General features: G+C 39.2%; 3 protein-coding genes across 3 annotated transcripts; 1 reads left to right on the top strand and 2 right to left on the bottom strand.

Moving 5' to 3' along the window:
* Positions 1-232: 232 nt before the first annotated feature.
* LOC135493226 (RNA polymerase I-specific transcription initiation factor RRN3-like) lies at positions 233-7,241 on the bottom strand. The gene is made up of 14 exons (XM_064780350.1): positions 6,959-7,241; positions 6,482-6,628; positions 6,055-6,184; positions 5,660-5,777; positions 5,298-5,466; positions 4,893-4,982; positions 4,469-4,610; positions 4,110-4,240; positions 3,614-3,744; positions 3,181-3,356; positions 2,828-2,936; positions 2,445-2,597; positions 2,029-2,107; positions 233-1,872 (listed from the first exon to the last, which is right to left on the bottom strand). Exons 1-14 carry the CDS (start codon positions 6,992-6,994, stop codon positions 1,756-1,758), a joined length of 1,728 nt encoding a protein of 575 aa, XP_064636420.1. The 5' UTR covers positions 6,995-7,241; the 3' UTR covers positions 233-1,755.
* A 210-nt stretch (positions 7,242-7,451) lies between these two features.
* LOC135493222 (membrane protein BRI3-like) lies at positions 7,452-10,440 on the top strand. The gene is made up of 4 exons (XM_064780336.1): positions 7,452-7,560; positions 7,988-8,163; positions 8,337-8,512; positions 8,725-10,440. Exons 2-4 carry the CDS (start codon positions 8,052-8,054, stop codon positions 8,854-8,856), a joined length of 420 nt encoding a protein of 139 aa, XP_064636406.1. The 5' UTR covers positions 7,452-7,560; positions 7,988-8,051; the 3' UTR covers positions 8,857-10,440.
* A 775-nt stretch (positions 10,441-11,215) lies between these two features.
* LOC135499943 (target of rapamycin complex subunit lst8-like) lies at positions 11,216-16,109 on the bottom strand. The gene is made up of 9 exons (XM_064791047.1): positions 15,927-16,109; positions 15,481-15,532; positions 15,116-15,278; positions 13,721-13,796; positions 13,277-13,351; positions 12,936-13,013; positions 12,585-12,709; positions 12,145-12,287; positions 11,216-11,838 (listed from the first exon to the last, which is right to left on the bottom strand). The coding sequence occupies exons 1-9, from the start codon at positions 16,044-16,046 to the stop codon at positions 11,723-11,725; spliced, it is 948 nt and encodes a 315-aa protein (XP_064647117.1). The 5' UTR covers positions 16,047-16,109; the 3' UTR covers positions 11,216-11,722.
* Positions 16,110-16,232: the final 123 nt, after the last annotated feature.

Here is a 16,232-nt window from a genome sequence, read left to right as displayed (position 1 = left end):
AAGACCAGCATCGGAGCATGTCATCATTATTGACCATGTGTACTAGATTACAGACACAAACCTACTTGACGATGAGGTTTATTATTCACTCTTGTAGGTCAAGGTGTCTAGGACATGTCACCTTCAACTTCAACTTCCAGGCAAAATATCTTTCCCATACTGACCTTTCAGGACTAATGCATAAGATTAGTATTGCATTTTAAACAAAACAAAGACCAAATTGACATTATTTCATAGAGTTTTATTACAGTCTTCTTACAGTATGGAACACCTGGTATTTACACAACAAGGTATTTTTAATAAATATCGCAGAGAAGTCAGTTTTCGAACGGTATCAATATTAGGACATGTTAATAATAACTTGTACTGACCAAGATTAGATAACTATTCGCACCGCCTTAAAGCATTGTTTTAATTCTTATATCAGCTGATCACTTGACTGAAGTTAGATAAGCGTTGAGTGTGTTCGGAGGAATAAGGTTACATGCAATAGGAGAGTTTTCAAGTCAAGTGTATTTTTCAAAAATATCAAAATACTAACTCGTTGAGGAATAAGTATAAAGGCAACCGTTGAGGTACTGTTTGCTTAATGTGACATACATCTCCCAACTTTAGGTTGGTGGCAAAAAAACTTTATCAGCAACAAAAGCTTTCTAGAAATACCAGAAAGACCCATCAACAGTTTTAGATTAGGCTATCTTTTCTATAAAATCAAACAGACAATTTTTTAAGCATGGCCTAATCATTAGTTCAGAACAGATCAGTGATAAACAGGATACAACAAACAAATGCTAGATCATGGACACGTATGTTGATTCAATGCTTTGAGTTCTTTTCAACAATCAATAAGATCATTTACTGTCTATCTGTGTACATGTATATGAAGTACTTACCTTCAGAGCAAGTTGAAAGATCAAAGGATGCATGTGTAGTGAGTCAGTGATGAAAATCAAGGGTCGAATGAAACAAGAAACTTATCACTGATCAATTTGATCAATTGTTAATCAAATCAATATTTCTGATGCGATATCAATGTCCAGCAGAGACATTTTTAACATCTTTGGTGCTCGAGTTGTTTTGGACAGGTACCTTTGGCCCCTAAATTACGAATAATCACGCAGCAAAATGCCAAGAAGTAAATAAATAAGTCATTTCAATTCCATGAACAGACTGGCCTCAAGCACGGATGCAAGGGAAACTCTCAAATAACAATCAATCAGAGGGGTTAGAATCATATCTTGCAATGGCCAAGGAATCTCCAAGTATAACCTGGCATCCTAGTGTTCAGCAATGGTACTAAAATGAGTTTTCCACCACTACACCAGAGGGAAATTGGCTACAGCTCATTCCTGATTCCAAGTTTTTATACCTAGCTCTCAATCCAAGTTTAGGCCGGGACAGTTATGGTTGGGTTAGCATTAACTTTTCATTCCAACTGACTGACTTCAGCCCTTACCACAAAATTACTGATTTTAGTCCTCACCAAAGGGGCCACTGACCTTGTTCTTACACAGAGGAGGGAGAATTAGTAGGGAACAAATTGCCAATTTCACCCCAGTAACTGACAGGTACAGCATGATTCTAAACCCTCCAATTTATTTCCGTTCATTAACAAACTAAAACTTGCGAACTAACACGCTTATCCCAAGCGATTGGGAGCTGCAAGATTTTCATTGTTCGACTAAAAAGCAGCCAATTATCATCTGGTTGGCTGATCACTGGTTGAGCACCTTTAATACCGTTTGACAAGATCTCTCACATCATTGACATTGGCTTGAATCCTGGTGACGTTCCATAGAGTATGAAATCGGCTGGCGATTTACCAAGCGACGCACCATTGGGCGCTTCCTCAGGTAGGAAGTCGTCTTCGTCCTGGAATATTTGAGTAGGAAATGTGATAAACGAAACTAAGATTAGCACCGAAGACGCTTACTTTGTAAATAAAAAAAACTATTCCTATGAGGATCGCTATTGACACGAAGGAGTGCACTATAGAAATCCTTAATCAAAAATGTATTCATGGCTCACCTCGCTTATCTGCTCTTCTGTGGTGACGACAGGCTGCCCACCATAATCACGGTACAAGGGCTCAATATGTCTCTGCGATCTGAAAGAAAAACGAAGATGTGAATCACAAGAAGACATCAGAAGCCTGTGTCCAGCAATTGCATTTATGGGTACATAACTTGAATAAGAGACGTTGACTACCATGAGAGAAAATCTGGGCAAGTTTAGTTACCAATACAACAGTGCAGCGGGATCCCAGTCTAAATGAATAACAGTATCTCAGCTAAGATTCCTATGGTGCATTCATCATAGGTGTCACCTCGTGTTCAGGTCATGCCCTCAGCAGTGCAGTACAATGATGACGACTGATGCTCCATGGGGGCAAGAGTCTACCAGGTAAGCAAAAAATTCAGGATGAAATAAAACATTGTACTCACCTCGCTAATAAGTAAGGGTCGAATGGGAAAAATGAATCAAGAGCATTCGTAAGTGACAACTTTATCCTTCCCTGTGTTTTTAATGTGGTCAGTGGCAAGTTTGATCGGTTGTTATGCTCTATCACAGTATCACAGAATGCTATTTGGTGTTGCCTGAAAAACAAGTCGCAAGATAAAATCTTGGTCAACTGCAACATGATAAATGTATATCTAATAGAGAGATTGTGATGACCTTATTCCATGTCTAATCTGGTTTAATATTACATTGCAAAATGTGTTGATTCTCCTCAAATATGGAAGAAACACCAACTCTGATGCACCAAAGAACAGAAATGATAACTTTCAAAGAAAAATTTTCCTTGAATGCAGCATAACTATCTTACCTTGCAATGGAGGAAAATGTCTTGACAACAACAGGTAAACATATACGCAACGGATTAAGACGACAGGTGACTATGGTTTGGAAGTTTAAGCTCGCACAGAACTTCATGCCTGCAAATCAAAATGGGAGGATATAGACTTACATGTACAACCTTGACTGCAAGCAGAAGCAGTGATCCTGTAGGCCAAAGGGAGTAACCAACATCTGGACTTAAACTAGGATGTGTCTTAGTCTTAAACATTGACAATGACAGCTGAAGAGTTCTCTGTGCCTTGTCTAAAAACTCTCATGAAAATTCTGTCTGATGGAAATACATTGGTTAGAAGCGTGGGTATCTGACAGTGAAGCACGTACCATCTTCTTCTGCTAAGAATTCCTTATGCCTGAAGATGAATATATAGAATATCGCCTGACACACAGAGTAAAATGGTCCATGATGCACGACATCTGCCTGGGACGCGGAGTAGCTGGCCTGCTTGATGTATGTATTCACCCACTTCACCATGAACTCTAGTATTGTTCTGGCAGTGCTGAAAGAAGTACGCACAATATAATTGTAATCAAGTGTAGATTGTTGTAATCTATTTCTTATGATTGGATGCCAACTTGTAAAACACACTGCCATAGCAAAGGCTGACGTACAAACAACCACACTGACAGTGCAACATTTCAAACATGCTGACCTGAAATAGCACACAGATGGAGGAAAGATCTACTATTTTGTTTGCCCATCATGACGATTACATTTTGGATGAAATCTTAAGTTTATGGTATTAAGTCAACGTACCTTACTGAGACATATTTTGCCCGGGCAACATAACTGGCCAGATATGCAACAGCTGACTGTCTGAAGATGGGCTGCATATTGGGGTCTTTCACTTTCTTCCATAGGTAATCCACAAACCCATCCGAGAGTTGCTGAAAAAGAGCACAGTCAGGGAACATTAGTACTAGTCACTTGATTATTTTACAGTTTGTTTTGAAACATGCGTGCTGGAAAAGGATCAAATTTAAGATGATATACACTTATGGACAAAGGCATGTCCACAGAAGAAGAAAGAATCCTCTCTCCACACGAGGAAAACTCAGCCTCTGTAAGACACCTCCACACTCAACCCAGCAGTTTTCAAACAATTGAAAAGGTAAGACTGGGAACCCAAATATAATTGCAGGTACCAGCAATAAAAATTGCTCGTTTGCCCAATGTTCTAACAATGTACCAATCTAACAGGCCAAATGAGGAGACACTTACGTGAACACACCTGACAAGCAAAGATCCTTACCTGCTGGAAACTTGTGATGTAGAATAGGATATACTGTACATGGCACGATAGATATGTTTTCAAAATGATGGCATCAAAAACATATAACAGATCTTTATACAAGGACTTAGCCGCTTCCCAATCAAATTCTTCTGAAAGTAGTAACGTAAGACCAATAAAAAAGCTATGACAAGCTCCATGTGACTGCTTCATTCAAGCACAGGTTCAACTAAGCTACCCGAGTGATGAAGCTGCATGTATACAACCTCTCACAGCCTGCTGTCAGTACATCCACTGAGATGAGAAACTGCTTACTAGACAATGCTAGAGATCAACACAGACAGTCAATACAGGACACCATGTCACTTAACTAAACATACCTTTAGGATGACACACGGAATAAATAAACTGCAGAAGAATATCCATTAACTGATCTAACTTGTTGGCATCTTTATGTCCCATCGGCTTCTCATCTTGACCAGTGTCCGACAGCGGTGGAGTTGACTCTTCATTTTCACTATCCTAAAGAAAGAAATGACAACCTACATCAAGTATTACTATCGTAACCAAGTCTAATAGACCTTTTTAAACAGAATCAAGCTCCCTTAATGCTGATGAAGAAAATCAAGCTCATGGTTTGAAAACATGGAACTATACTTAGTAATGCACTTGTCTGAGCAAATGCTTCGAGTTGCACAATCATTCATAATTTGTAACACAAGATACACAATTTAAATTCACACAGTAGAGTCCAATATTTCATGCAACCACAGATCTCTGATGAAGAAAACAAAAAATCCTTACCATTTCAAACATTTCCACTTCATCATCGATATTCATGTCTTCATCTACATCATCTTCCACTTCTTGAATGTCCTGTCGCGGGGCCAGGGCCTGCAAGGCAAGCAATATCTTAGTGAGTGGACTTGCAGCTTGGTTTCATATAGATACCAAAATACAGTTATGAACAGAGACAAAAAGTCAGAATTGAAATTAGAATAGCGTGATACTTCAGTCAGATTTTGAATATTTCTATTTCGTATGCACTGTTACGTCGATGGAAACTACTACTGTTGAGTGGAGGGGTTGTTGAGTGGTGACTGAGAAGCTGACACTATGACAGCTTGGTAATGATGCCCCTAATAACTCTGTTGATGCTTTATGAAAATAACACTAGGGTCACTCCTGAAGCAGGCCGATCATACTTACATCTAACTCCAGCATTTTTTCAACAATAAGTGACAGAATCTGTTTGCGTAAAACAGGCATATACTGCGCGATTTGTAGAAGATTTCTGACATAACACGCGTGGATATAACAATCTTTTGTCACAAACGGATAACATCCAACAAGGACAGGCATCAGGACTTGTGGGGTTCTGAAACAAATGGATGCGTTTTATGAAAGCAAGTTTGAAATACATAACAATTTAACTACCGTGATCCGGACAGCTGTTTAAACAGATCAAGAACTGCATGTGTCAGTCCCAAAGGTCCTTAAATAGATATGGTCTACTGTACATTTTAAAATATTTAGGAAAATTAAGACAGAGTTACTTCACCAGAACTTACAATGGAACAATTTTTGCTATGGATTGTAGAAGTCCGTGAACATGAATGAATGCTTGATCATCCTTCTCCCTCTGAGCATCAGTAATATGTGTTGTCGCTGAAGGTGATTTTTCAAAAGCTGGAAACGGCAGAAAGATTGCCAATTACTTAAGAGTTACACATCTTTTTTTTGCGATATGATGTACTTCGTACTTTTACACAAACTCTTCACCTATTCAAATCTGAATGAAGGATTATAGGTATCGCGGAAAACTTCTTAATCGTACCATCGCTATTTCTGGGACAACAAATGATGAATTAGGTATTGTGGAATGCTCGATGATTGAACTTAAAGTATGGGTTAAGAAGATTGCAATGTCCAATATTCTGTTTATAGAGTTGATACGAATACTTACTCGGTAAAAATATCTTGACCAGCATCTTTGCACATGATCTCAGGTAATATGAATGAGCCGAGATGAGATTCAATAGGACAGTCTGGTATTCTAGTACAACAGCTCGTGACTTGTAGGCCCAGTTTACTTGCTGGAGAGGAAAAGAGTACAGTATTATTTTACAGAATGCATCAGAGTTGCTGGTTATTCAGAACAAAACAGTACCATAATGTAACACTGTCCTTTATCATTGTACTGTACTAATTAGCCAACAGCTAAAAAACTGAACCAATTGTTCTGACTCTATAAATTCACTCATTCTTTGGTTGCTTGTTTAGGAATCCTTCTTTATTGTTCAACAGGAACAGAGGTCAGATTATGGGCCTTCTTTTTCAGCCATAACAACAGGCATGATAATCATTTTCCTCGATTCCTATCACGAACTTACCAGCAGGGCTCCAATTAAGTATTCACAATCTTTCCCCAAGTCTGATATACATTCTCTCAGTCCTTTCAGGTACTGAATAAGGTCACTATTCTCAATGTTTGGGTCAGAGATGTAACCAACAAAACCATCATAATCTCTTCTGTGCCCCTGAAATAAAACAAAGCCTGGATTACAATTTTCCACTCCGCCAACCCAGACTCACTGCTACACCAACAGGGCTCCAATGACTAATGAGGGAGTTTGTTACGGACGGAGTATTTCTGATGGTTTAGAGTGGTGATACTGCAATAAGAGCGGCCTGAGACAAGTCAAGTGAACATAACATGAAGAAGAGAGTGGGCGTAGCCTGATAAAGTCTTCACATGTACACAATCGACAATGTAGGCCTATATGTATGTCCCAGTAGAGTAATAGGACAGAGAGAACTAAGTGAAAAACTTGTTCTATTATTGACCCCATATTTAAGGATTAAGTTACCTTCTTAAAATTCTTGACAATCGCCGACACATCCATCCTACCTCTGTATCCAACCAATGGTTATGGTAGGGACATATTCACTTTAAATTTACTTCAACGTTTATTCGTGGCAACTCAAGCAGGATCACACCAGTCTGGATCTGGATGAACCGTGAACAAAATGATTACTTCTTCAGGTTAAGAGCTATCTTTTATTTGATTCTAAGCCCTGATAATTGTTGAAAATTGAGAGAATACATGGAATACGCCTGCAACACGTGGTAGATTTGTTGTGAAAACGATTTGTTACATCCTCAACGTACATGTGTACATCAAGGATGTATCAAATCGGACCGCGATTCGTATTTTCGTCCTATTGTCAAAATAAGATGATATCGTAATATCAAGTTTAAATTGAAAATATTTTGGACAAACAAAATTTACAAAGTGACAAAAAGTAATGGAAAAATGATAAGGGGAATTAAAAAATCCATATCGTCGGCTCAGTTTATGACGTCAAGCCAAAATCTCGTGACTGATTGATCGATTTTGTGTAATTTCTTTTCTCAAAAGCACCTTAGAATCCACATTTTTGACTTTCTGATCGCCCTTTGGTTTGCTAGGTAAGTTTAACAGGAGGTAAGACACATTTATAGATGATGTGATACGGAATTTGATGTTTGATTTCTGTGATTGCAGCAGTTACGAACAGTCTTATAGTCTTTTGGGTGACCAAAAAGTCAACAACACCTCAGTGACCTGGCTTACCTTAACCTTTCTATTAGTATAATGCCTACATCATGTAGGCCTAGGCCTATTACATGATGTGTAGACCTATGCATGTAATGCATCGCAAGTATGAGATGAGCAACAGTCATGAAATAATTATGCACACTGGACACTGTCACTGATAGTGATGGTGACTGACACTGTCGGGTCGGGCACACAGCGTACGAACGAAGAGCCTAGAAGAAACATAAACAGATGAAAAATATATGTCAACCTTCTGTGTACATATAGTTGGTGTTGTAACTGGATGTTACTTTCCAGGCTTGGCGCTTAACATTGGAAAGTGAACCAGCACAACTTAGCAGTTGAATATCAATTTGAAGAGATGGCACAGGTCCATAGACAACAAGAAAAACCTCCAGAGTATTCTGAATATCCACCCCAGCCACCGGCAGGTTACCAGCCACAGCAAGGATACCAACAACCATATCAGCAAGGTAGGGAATACATGAACTAACTCTGCTGAGAAGAAATCCTGTCAACCTGGGTTGGGAAAGATTTTCGGATATGACTCCTGTTCTAACCTTATTGTTAAGAGATACCTTTATAAAATGATTTTGATGAAGTCTCTTTTGATTTGACTAGAAATTTTGTTGGTATCTTCTTCTAGGATATGGTGCTGCCCCTGGTTACCAACAAGGTGGACCCTACCAAGCAGCTGGAGCTCCACCAGGCTATCAGCCTATTCCAACACAGCAGCCAACTTATCTGGTTCCACAAGGCACAGCTATAACTGTCCAACCACAGTCATCAGTTGTTGTAGTCGGGGGATGTCCTGCTTGTCGGGTAAGTTATTGTGTAAACATGGTTTAGATTTAAATTTATACTTCTTATGTTCATGATTTACAGCAATATTTTCCACTGCTGGCATATTTGTAGTTTAATAAGTGAACTGACAGCAAAATTAGCTGTTGATGCCAAAGATAGTTTGAAGAAAGTTTGAAATCATCCCAAAAGAATTGGTAAAATTATTTGAAACCTACCATTTGTTCTTGCAGGTTGGAGTTCTGGAGGATGATTTTACTTGTCTTGGAGTTTGTTGTGCAATATTTTTCTTCCCAATTGGAATTCTTTGCTGTTTGGCAATGCGACAGAGACGATGCCCAAATTGTGGCGCCATCTTCAGTTGAAGGGGGAATTAAAATCTTTTACCTGCAGGAATAGACTGCTTTTATAAATTATCTTGTGAACGATTCAGTGGTAGGATAATATCAGTTTCTCTTCTAAATCACAATTAAAGTGGATTGCTATTACTTTTCATAGGAAAAGGAAAATAAGGTGAAGTCCATTTTTAAAGGCTAACTGCATGAATTGATATGGATTTGCTATGCATTGCATTGTATAACCTGCAACCAGTAGACTGAAATTACTTTTTTGGGATGCTCCTAAACTGCTAATATTATGTTCCATCACCAATTATTGTGGTCACAAGTCATCTTTCTCTCTACATGTAGGTCTGGTCATGTTTGCTTTGGTGAATTGTGTCATTTTGCCTTGCACTGGTCATGAGTCATGTGCAGCAAAACACATACTGATAATGGTGAAGGAGATGGCTTTCTATTATGTGGCAGCTTGCCAGATTTTAGACTGTGGAGAACATTTGTCAGACGATACCTATATGTTATTGTTACAATCGGTAGGGAGTCAATGGTGACTCAGCTTTAATTTCACTCTAAATGATTTTGAAATTGTGGGTATAATTGTTTTGTAATCAGTGGACATATATTTTGATTTGAAGCAATTGCCTGAATGGCTTCATCGATTCATAATCGGCCAAAATTGGTGTATATGCTGAACATTTCAAATGTCCTATAAAGTCTATAATTGTTATCACAACTTTAAGTATGTGAAATTATTCCGCTCGGATGATGGTCACAGAATGATAGAACCAGTAATGTCAGATTGGCAGGTTTCAGGTATGATATTACGTTGTTATAATGGCTGCATAACGGGGTTGGTTTGATAAGGAATGATAACGAACTTCCAGTTTAATACTCGTCTTGCAAAGACGATGATCAAAATTACCGTCAAGGGTGCAAATATCAGTGAACATGTTAAAAGGTGTGTGGCCTAACTGACCATTTAGTGACCTTGCAGTCTGCTGGCTGAACGTCTGGTGAGTCACATAATTGATTTAGCATTATCAGGTGATCGAACAGGTCAAGCTTAATACTTATAAAATTCAATATCTGTGTCAGTCATAACACATTGTACAGTGTACAGAATGAACTCTCTCATGTAGGTTTCAACCAATTATACTCATCGACCTCAGATCCATGGCAAACACGCATGTACATGGTTATGTTGTACCTTGTAGAACCGGATTAAAACCAGCCATGAACCTATTGTACAGCTGGTTTGTCAACAGACGACAATCTTGTACCCCCGTCAAGTAATTTTTTTGAAGGGTTCATCCCCGTTGGACAATAGAAACAAGAGGTGGAACAGTTCTTTGCAGAACTGATGGAACATTGCATCTGAAATTTGGCCGGTATAATTTCATGCAGCATGCTAACTTGGCCTTGCTTTGATCTGGAAGCTTTATGATAAATATGTAAATTTAGTTAGATTTTATGGCTTTGGTGGCCGGATAGAAAAGTAACATCCATTCATAAGGTGTGAATAAAGGTGATACTCAGTGAAATAAAAAATGTTATTTAATATTGCAAAAATATGTCTATACTGTCATTAGTCAATAAAATATATTTTGTCTAAAACAAGTGTGCACCTGCATTAGTTATTTGAGGTGGGAAAACAAGTTTTGAGTGCCTTCTTCGCACCATGAAAGGTTTTGTTTTAATCTTCATCGATTAGCTCGAGGTGATTATATGAACATGCTGCTTGCAGTACAACCAGACCAATATACAAGTCTCCTCGATGAAGCCGAATCCTACTCCTGGGATTGCAACGTCCGGAATCACCATTGTGCACTTCTCAGTTCCAAGCCAGTTTGCCTCAAGATTGAATGGCATAGAAATCTACTGAGCCCGAGTCAAGCTACCGGCAGGCAGTTAACATGGTCATTGCATGGACCACACTAATGGATGGTCTGGAATGCCTTAAGAGGATATCGACCACGCACAGCTTCTGTTTAGCCAGCCTTTGAATCTGCAATAATGACACAGAGAGAGTAGTCGGTGCTGACACCAGATACACAGGCAGACTGGCATGCTAATAATTGGTGTCGGTCTATTCCCGAAGGAACCAACAATGGCCGACTGGATGTCGCCTACATAGAATATCTGGAGGGCCCGGTGTCAACACATGATATGAAGTTCCAATGCACACCAAGACGGTAGTGTGTTTCTGTATATATTATGTATGGTACATAATCTGAACATTACTGGTACTTAAAGATATGGTATGCTGTAGGACCTGTTGTTTGTCAGTTGAAAGGGAGTTACGTGGGGAAACAGTATTCCTTGAGAATTATGTATCTGGGGGACCTACATTATGAGGACCCATGATAAAAAGATTTCAAGGCAAAAATAAACATCTGACAATTTATTTATAACCAGGAGATTATGATACAAGTACATGTACAACGACAGTACAATAGAAATCATATATTTTCTGTGAACATATCTACAGGTAATTGTAAATATCGAACAGCTTGTGTAAGCGGTTACCACATACATTTTGTACCAACTCATGAACAAACTGTAAGTCTCTCATCCTTGAATACTAAAGAGTCACGCAGTACATGCATTCCTACAACGGCTCATTCTGCACCAAGTCTCTCATTGATGTCTCACACATCACAAACACCATTTGCCCAGTATCATTAGCCAATAACAACATTGTCCATGAGGCACGATTGCTTCTCCTGACATTTGTTTATACCAGTGATGATGACCAGACTTGCCATGGTAGCCCTCCAAGTGTAACATTTTCATATTTTCACCCCATTATCACAACCACCTCAAAGGTTGGATGTCTTTCCTCACATGAAGAAATAGCACCAAAAGATAACTGTTGACTGAACTGTCCATCCATTCAAGACGCGTCATCCCTAAATGCAAGACACACAACAGCTTTCTGATGTCCAACGTATTCCCGTTTGACCTCGCCAGTTTCCACACACCACAATCGAGCCATGTTATCAGAAGATGCTGCAGAGAAAAAGATGACTGCATTAGAGTTGAAGACCATGTTTCCAAAAATTTAGCAAAACGAAAATGATATCTAAATTTCAGGATCATGCCTGACTTCGGGCAGAGTTAAAAAGTAACAAGTAAAACAGACTCATATACATGTACATCAGGTGAAGGGCAAATAAAGTCCCAGGGGAGGGGTATCCATGACGGCCATCTCCTGGGTAATTGTGACGATTGATGATGATGGATGGGCAGCTACGTGTATATCAACTACACAACTTCTTGTTTTGTTTTAGGTTCCTTTGACTGCCAGGTGCTTACCTGTAATCAAGTATTGTGAATCTGCACTGAAACTACAATCCCACACCCATCGTTGCGTCTTCTCCTTTAGCTCAGTCATCAAACTAAAGTCGGCAGTTCTCCAAATCTTTACTGTCCCATCTGCTGAAGTTGTGGCCAGTAACCTATAGAATAGTATTGAATAATAAGTACGACATGCCCACTTTGAAATGTACGTATAATTTGAAAAGCTTGCACAATTCTTTCTTCTTTGCGATCTTCAAACAGTCACACCGGATCCATTCATAAATTCAGTGGTTCTTCAGGGCAGTTGCATGTATGACTCGATAAAACTGGTTATGCACACAAGTTGTTTCAGGCCAAATGACATCCCAGTGTTGGCCAAACTGGGGACACCTAACCAGGATGTGCTCAACGGCCGAAGGAGAAGGACAATACATTTTTTATACTTTTCAACTTACGTTGAGTCAGGACTAAATGCACATTTCAGGACATAGTTATCATGGGCGTGAAGTTTCGACTTTGGATGTGGCTGGGTTGCTTCTTCTCCCCTTCCACCGGTTAAAGTCCAGATGTAACAGTTACCCTAAAGAGAAAGAGAAATTATCAGTTGGAGTCAAAGGTGAGATATGTAGTTCAGGCATGAGATGAATCCTTGATCCACCACAATACTTATTACACAGTGATATTGATGCCCTAGATGATCAGAAGGACTTCATGTTTTTCAGATGGATTACTGTAGAGTGGAACTTGCGATTGTCAACTTTAGGTTTCTTAGAAAGTCTGTATAGCTTTTTAAATAAGAAACTGACCTTGTTATTGACTGCAGCCATATAGGTACCCTCAGGGTCTATACACAGCGACAAAATGGAGGCATCCGTTTCTGGCGTCTGCAATCACGGGAAGGAAACATTAATATCCTGGACTTGCAATGCATTGAAAAATGCCCATTAAAAAAGTCTTCCATTAGACTCTGCAGAGCTGATAAAGATACAGAAAATGGTAGAGAGCAAGTAAAATTAATAATGGAAAATAATGTTATCTTCTTCTTCTTGTCTATTGGTAATCATTCATTTTGGTTACAGGTGCTTTTGAAACCAGGGTATTTGTCTTTAAAAGAGTGCTCCTGTGAAAAATATCTGGTGCAACCTACCAACTGTTCATTATGATCTGTCTTCAAATCCCATAAGTGGATAACACCAGTTTGATCGCCTACGAATAATTCACCCTGGAAAATACAAAATGATATGGTTTTTACTTGCACTTTTCCTGGTCAGGGGGAGAAATGTATGTCAGAAAAACCAGGTGGTGCACCGTCTGACCCATTTCTTTGATGCTCACGCTGTCATAACTGAACACCTAGGTCAACAGTACCAGGCTGCAGGGTAAGTGATGGTTCTGTCAGAAGCCATTTTGGGATGAAAAATCAGGAAATGCTGCGGTTGGCTGCGGTTGGTTTAAAAAGGGCTATGTCCAAGATAAAATTTAGACTTTGTCTTCTTTCTTGACTTTCATCTTTAGGATGAGCAATCAATTACACAATGACATAATGAAAGACTCGAATGGCTGAGCTTTATCAAAAAGTTATGAGACTTACTTGATTTGGATGCAAGTACACACAGTTCACCGGTGCATTCACTTGGAATATTCTTTGACATTGGAGATTACGAGACCTGAATAATGTAACAAAAATGTAAATTTCACAAGAGTAAGATACTGAATGCTACAGAACTACAGGATTGATCAGTAAAGACTAAAGTTTTAGGGAAGCATTTATCATCACCTTGCCCCACTTCATGAAATTGACAAATGAAATGGCCAGGGCCATTGTGCTCACCTCATGTGGAGGAAAGATGGATAAAGAGCATGGTATTGTGTCATGTAGTGTTAGGTTTGATGTAGGTCCAAGCAATTACAATTTCCCCAAAATGGCCAATTTACAGTACATTCGACCTCTGTGACCTTGAAAAGTAGGTCAAATCAAAGAAGACCCGGGTGACACATTGAATGGTTGTAAGAATTAGATGTACCTATGATATAAAATTGGTGCCAATCGGGCAAGTAATACTAGGAATAATGGCATTTTGAAGAATTTAGGATTTGGCCCCCTCCCTGGAGGCCAAACGGCAAATCAGATCGCACCAAACTTCGGTACCTGAGACCACCTGACCAAGGGGTACATGTGTACTTAATTTGTGATCAATAGTCATTGCAGATAAGAAACATGCCATAGTTACGGCCTGACGACCAATTTACGCCATTTGACCTCTGTGACCTTGACAAGAAGGTCAAATTAAAAACCTGTGTGACATATACTGTATGGTGGTTAGATGTACCCATGATATCAAATTGGTGGCAATCGGGCAAGAAGTTAAGGAATAATCACATTTTTAAGGTTTTTGGATTTTGCCCCCTGGTGGTCAAGTGGTGAATCATATTGGACCAAACTTCGGTCCCTGAGATTACCTGACTAAGGGGTAAATGTGTACCAAATTTGGGATCAATAGTCATTGCAGTTTAGAAACTTGCCATCGTTACATCCTAACGGCCAATTTACACCATTTGACCTCTATGACCTTGAAAAGGAGGTCAAATCAAAAACCCGGAGGATATATGATGCACCTTTGCTAGAAGTACCTACCATATTTTTTTCAAAATTTCCCGACTACTATTAAGGGAGATATTGCATATTTTCACTTTTAACGTTTGGCCCCCTGGTGGCCAAACCATGAAACGAATCGGACCGAAACTTGGTCTCCAAGGTGTCATTACATAAGGGTACATGTGTACCAAGTTTCAACTCAATAGCTCTAACAGTTACGAAACGTGCCCTGCTAACGGACGACGGACGACGACGACGACGACGACGACGACGACGACGACGACGACGACGACGACGACGACGACGACGACGACGACGGACGACGGACGCCACGGTATGGGATAAGCTCACCTCTGCTAAGAGGTGAGCTAAAAAGCAAGGTTTTATTACCTGAGGTCCCATATTCTTGCTGAATTATCTTCACCACCTGTGTACATCCACTTGCCGTCTTCATGGAAGCCTACTGCTGTGACATTCTTTGAAATACCATCGTAGTTTATGATAAAGTTTGGGTTGTTGGAATTCAGGTCGTACATACGGATGTGCTGGTATCCTAACAAAAAAAAATTAAAGTTTACCTTCAAAAATCTGCTTTAGACTTTGACAATTGACCATAAATTTTCAGACTGGGGCCACAATGTGCACCAGATTTCTTAAGACTGGCAAGTATACCATATTCAGACGACATGTACACTGATTGACCGTGGAGTACAAGTTAGTGAGAGTATATTTTCACTTCTACTAGTTGAACCTACCAGCAGCTGCTATAAGTTGTCGGTCTGGAGTTATCTTTAGAGAATTCACCTGCTGTAAAGTAGCTGTTAAGGAAAGTTGAATAAACAATGCGAATGTGCCCAAGTAACGATAGAAATATAAAATGATCATATGATGATTATCATGACCATGATGATGATGACTGTCACTCAGAACTAGCCAACACATTACCATGTAAAGATATCATAAGCAGCATGTTCTGATGATGTACAATAGAAACAGTCATTCTGTCCCTGAGAAAGGGAAGAGCAGGGAAGAGCAGAAAAATAGCAAAACTGAATTTCATTTTTACCAATTTTGGGACACCCTGTAGCCTGTTTGTGTAATACAGTGTAGTGTATCTGTAGTGTAAATTTCTGTGTATGAAAAAGTGACAACCAAAAAGGTGTGAATCAGCACGAAATAGCAACGTTTTTTAATTGGATACAGAGTCTGGATGTTGGACTGTCCTCAGGCAAATGCCACTGTGTGCTTGCCAAAATCTTATTGTGTGATCATAACCACCAGTAGCCAAAATAACAGGAAGACTTGGAACCACTGAATCCATGTTAACTTTTCGTGAAATTTTTCATAAAATGTGGCATTGGACCTTGAACCGAAACAAAAGTATAGGCAAAATTAAAGAGTTTTTGAATAATGTTGGTATATTCCGAAATATAGCATATCTTCCTTCTATTACCAATAAGTTTTATTTAGTGAATTCCTTTGATCATTGTACACTAATGAAAGATGT

This window comes from Lineus longissimus, chromosome 1, assembly GCF_910592395.1.
Source record: "Lineus longissimus chromosome 1, tnLinLong1.2, whole genome shotgun sequence".
Lineage (NCBI taxonomy): Eukaryota > Metazoa > Nemertea > Pilidiophora > Heteronemertea > Lineidae > Lineus > Lineus longissimus.
Note: the sequence above shows the minus strand (reverse complement) of the source record. Positions and strands in the feature narration are given on the sequence as shown.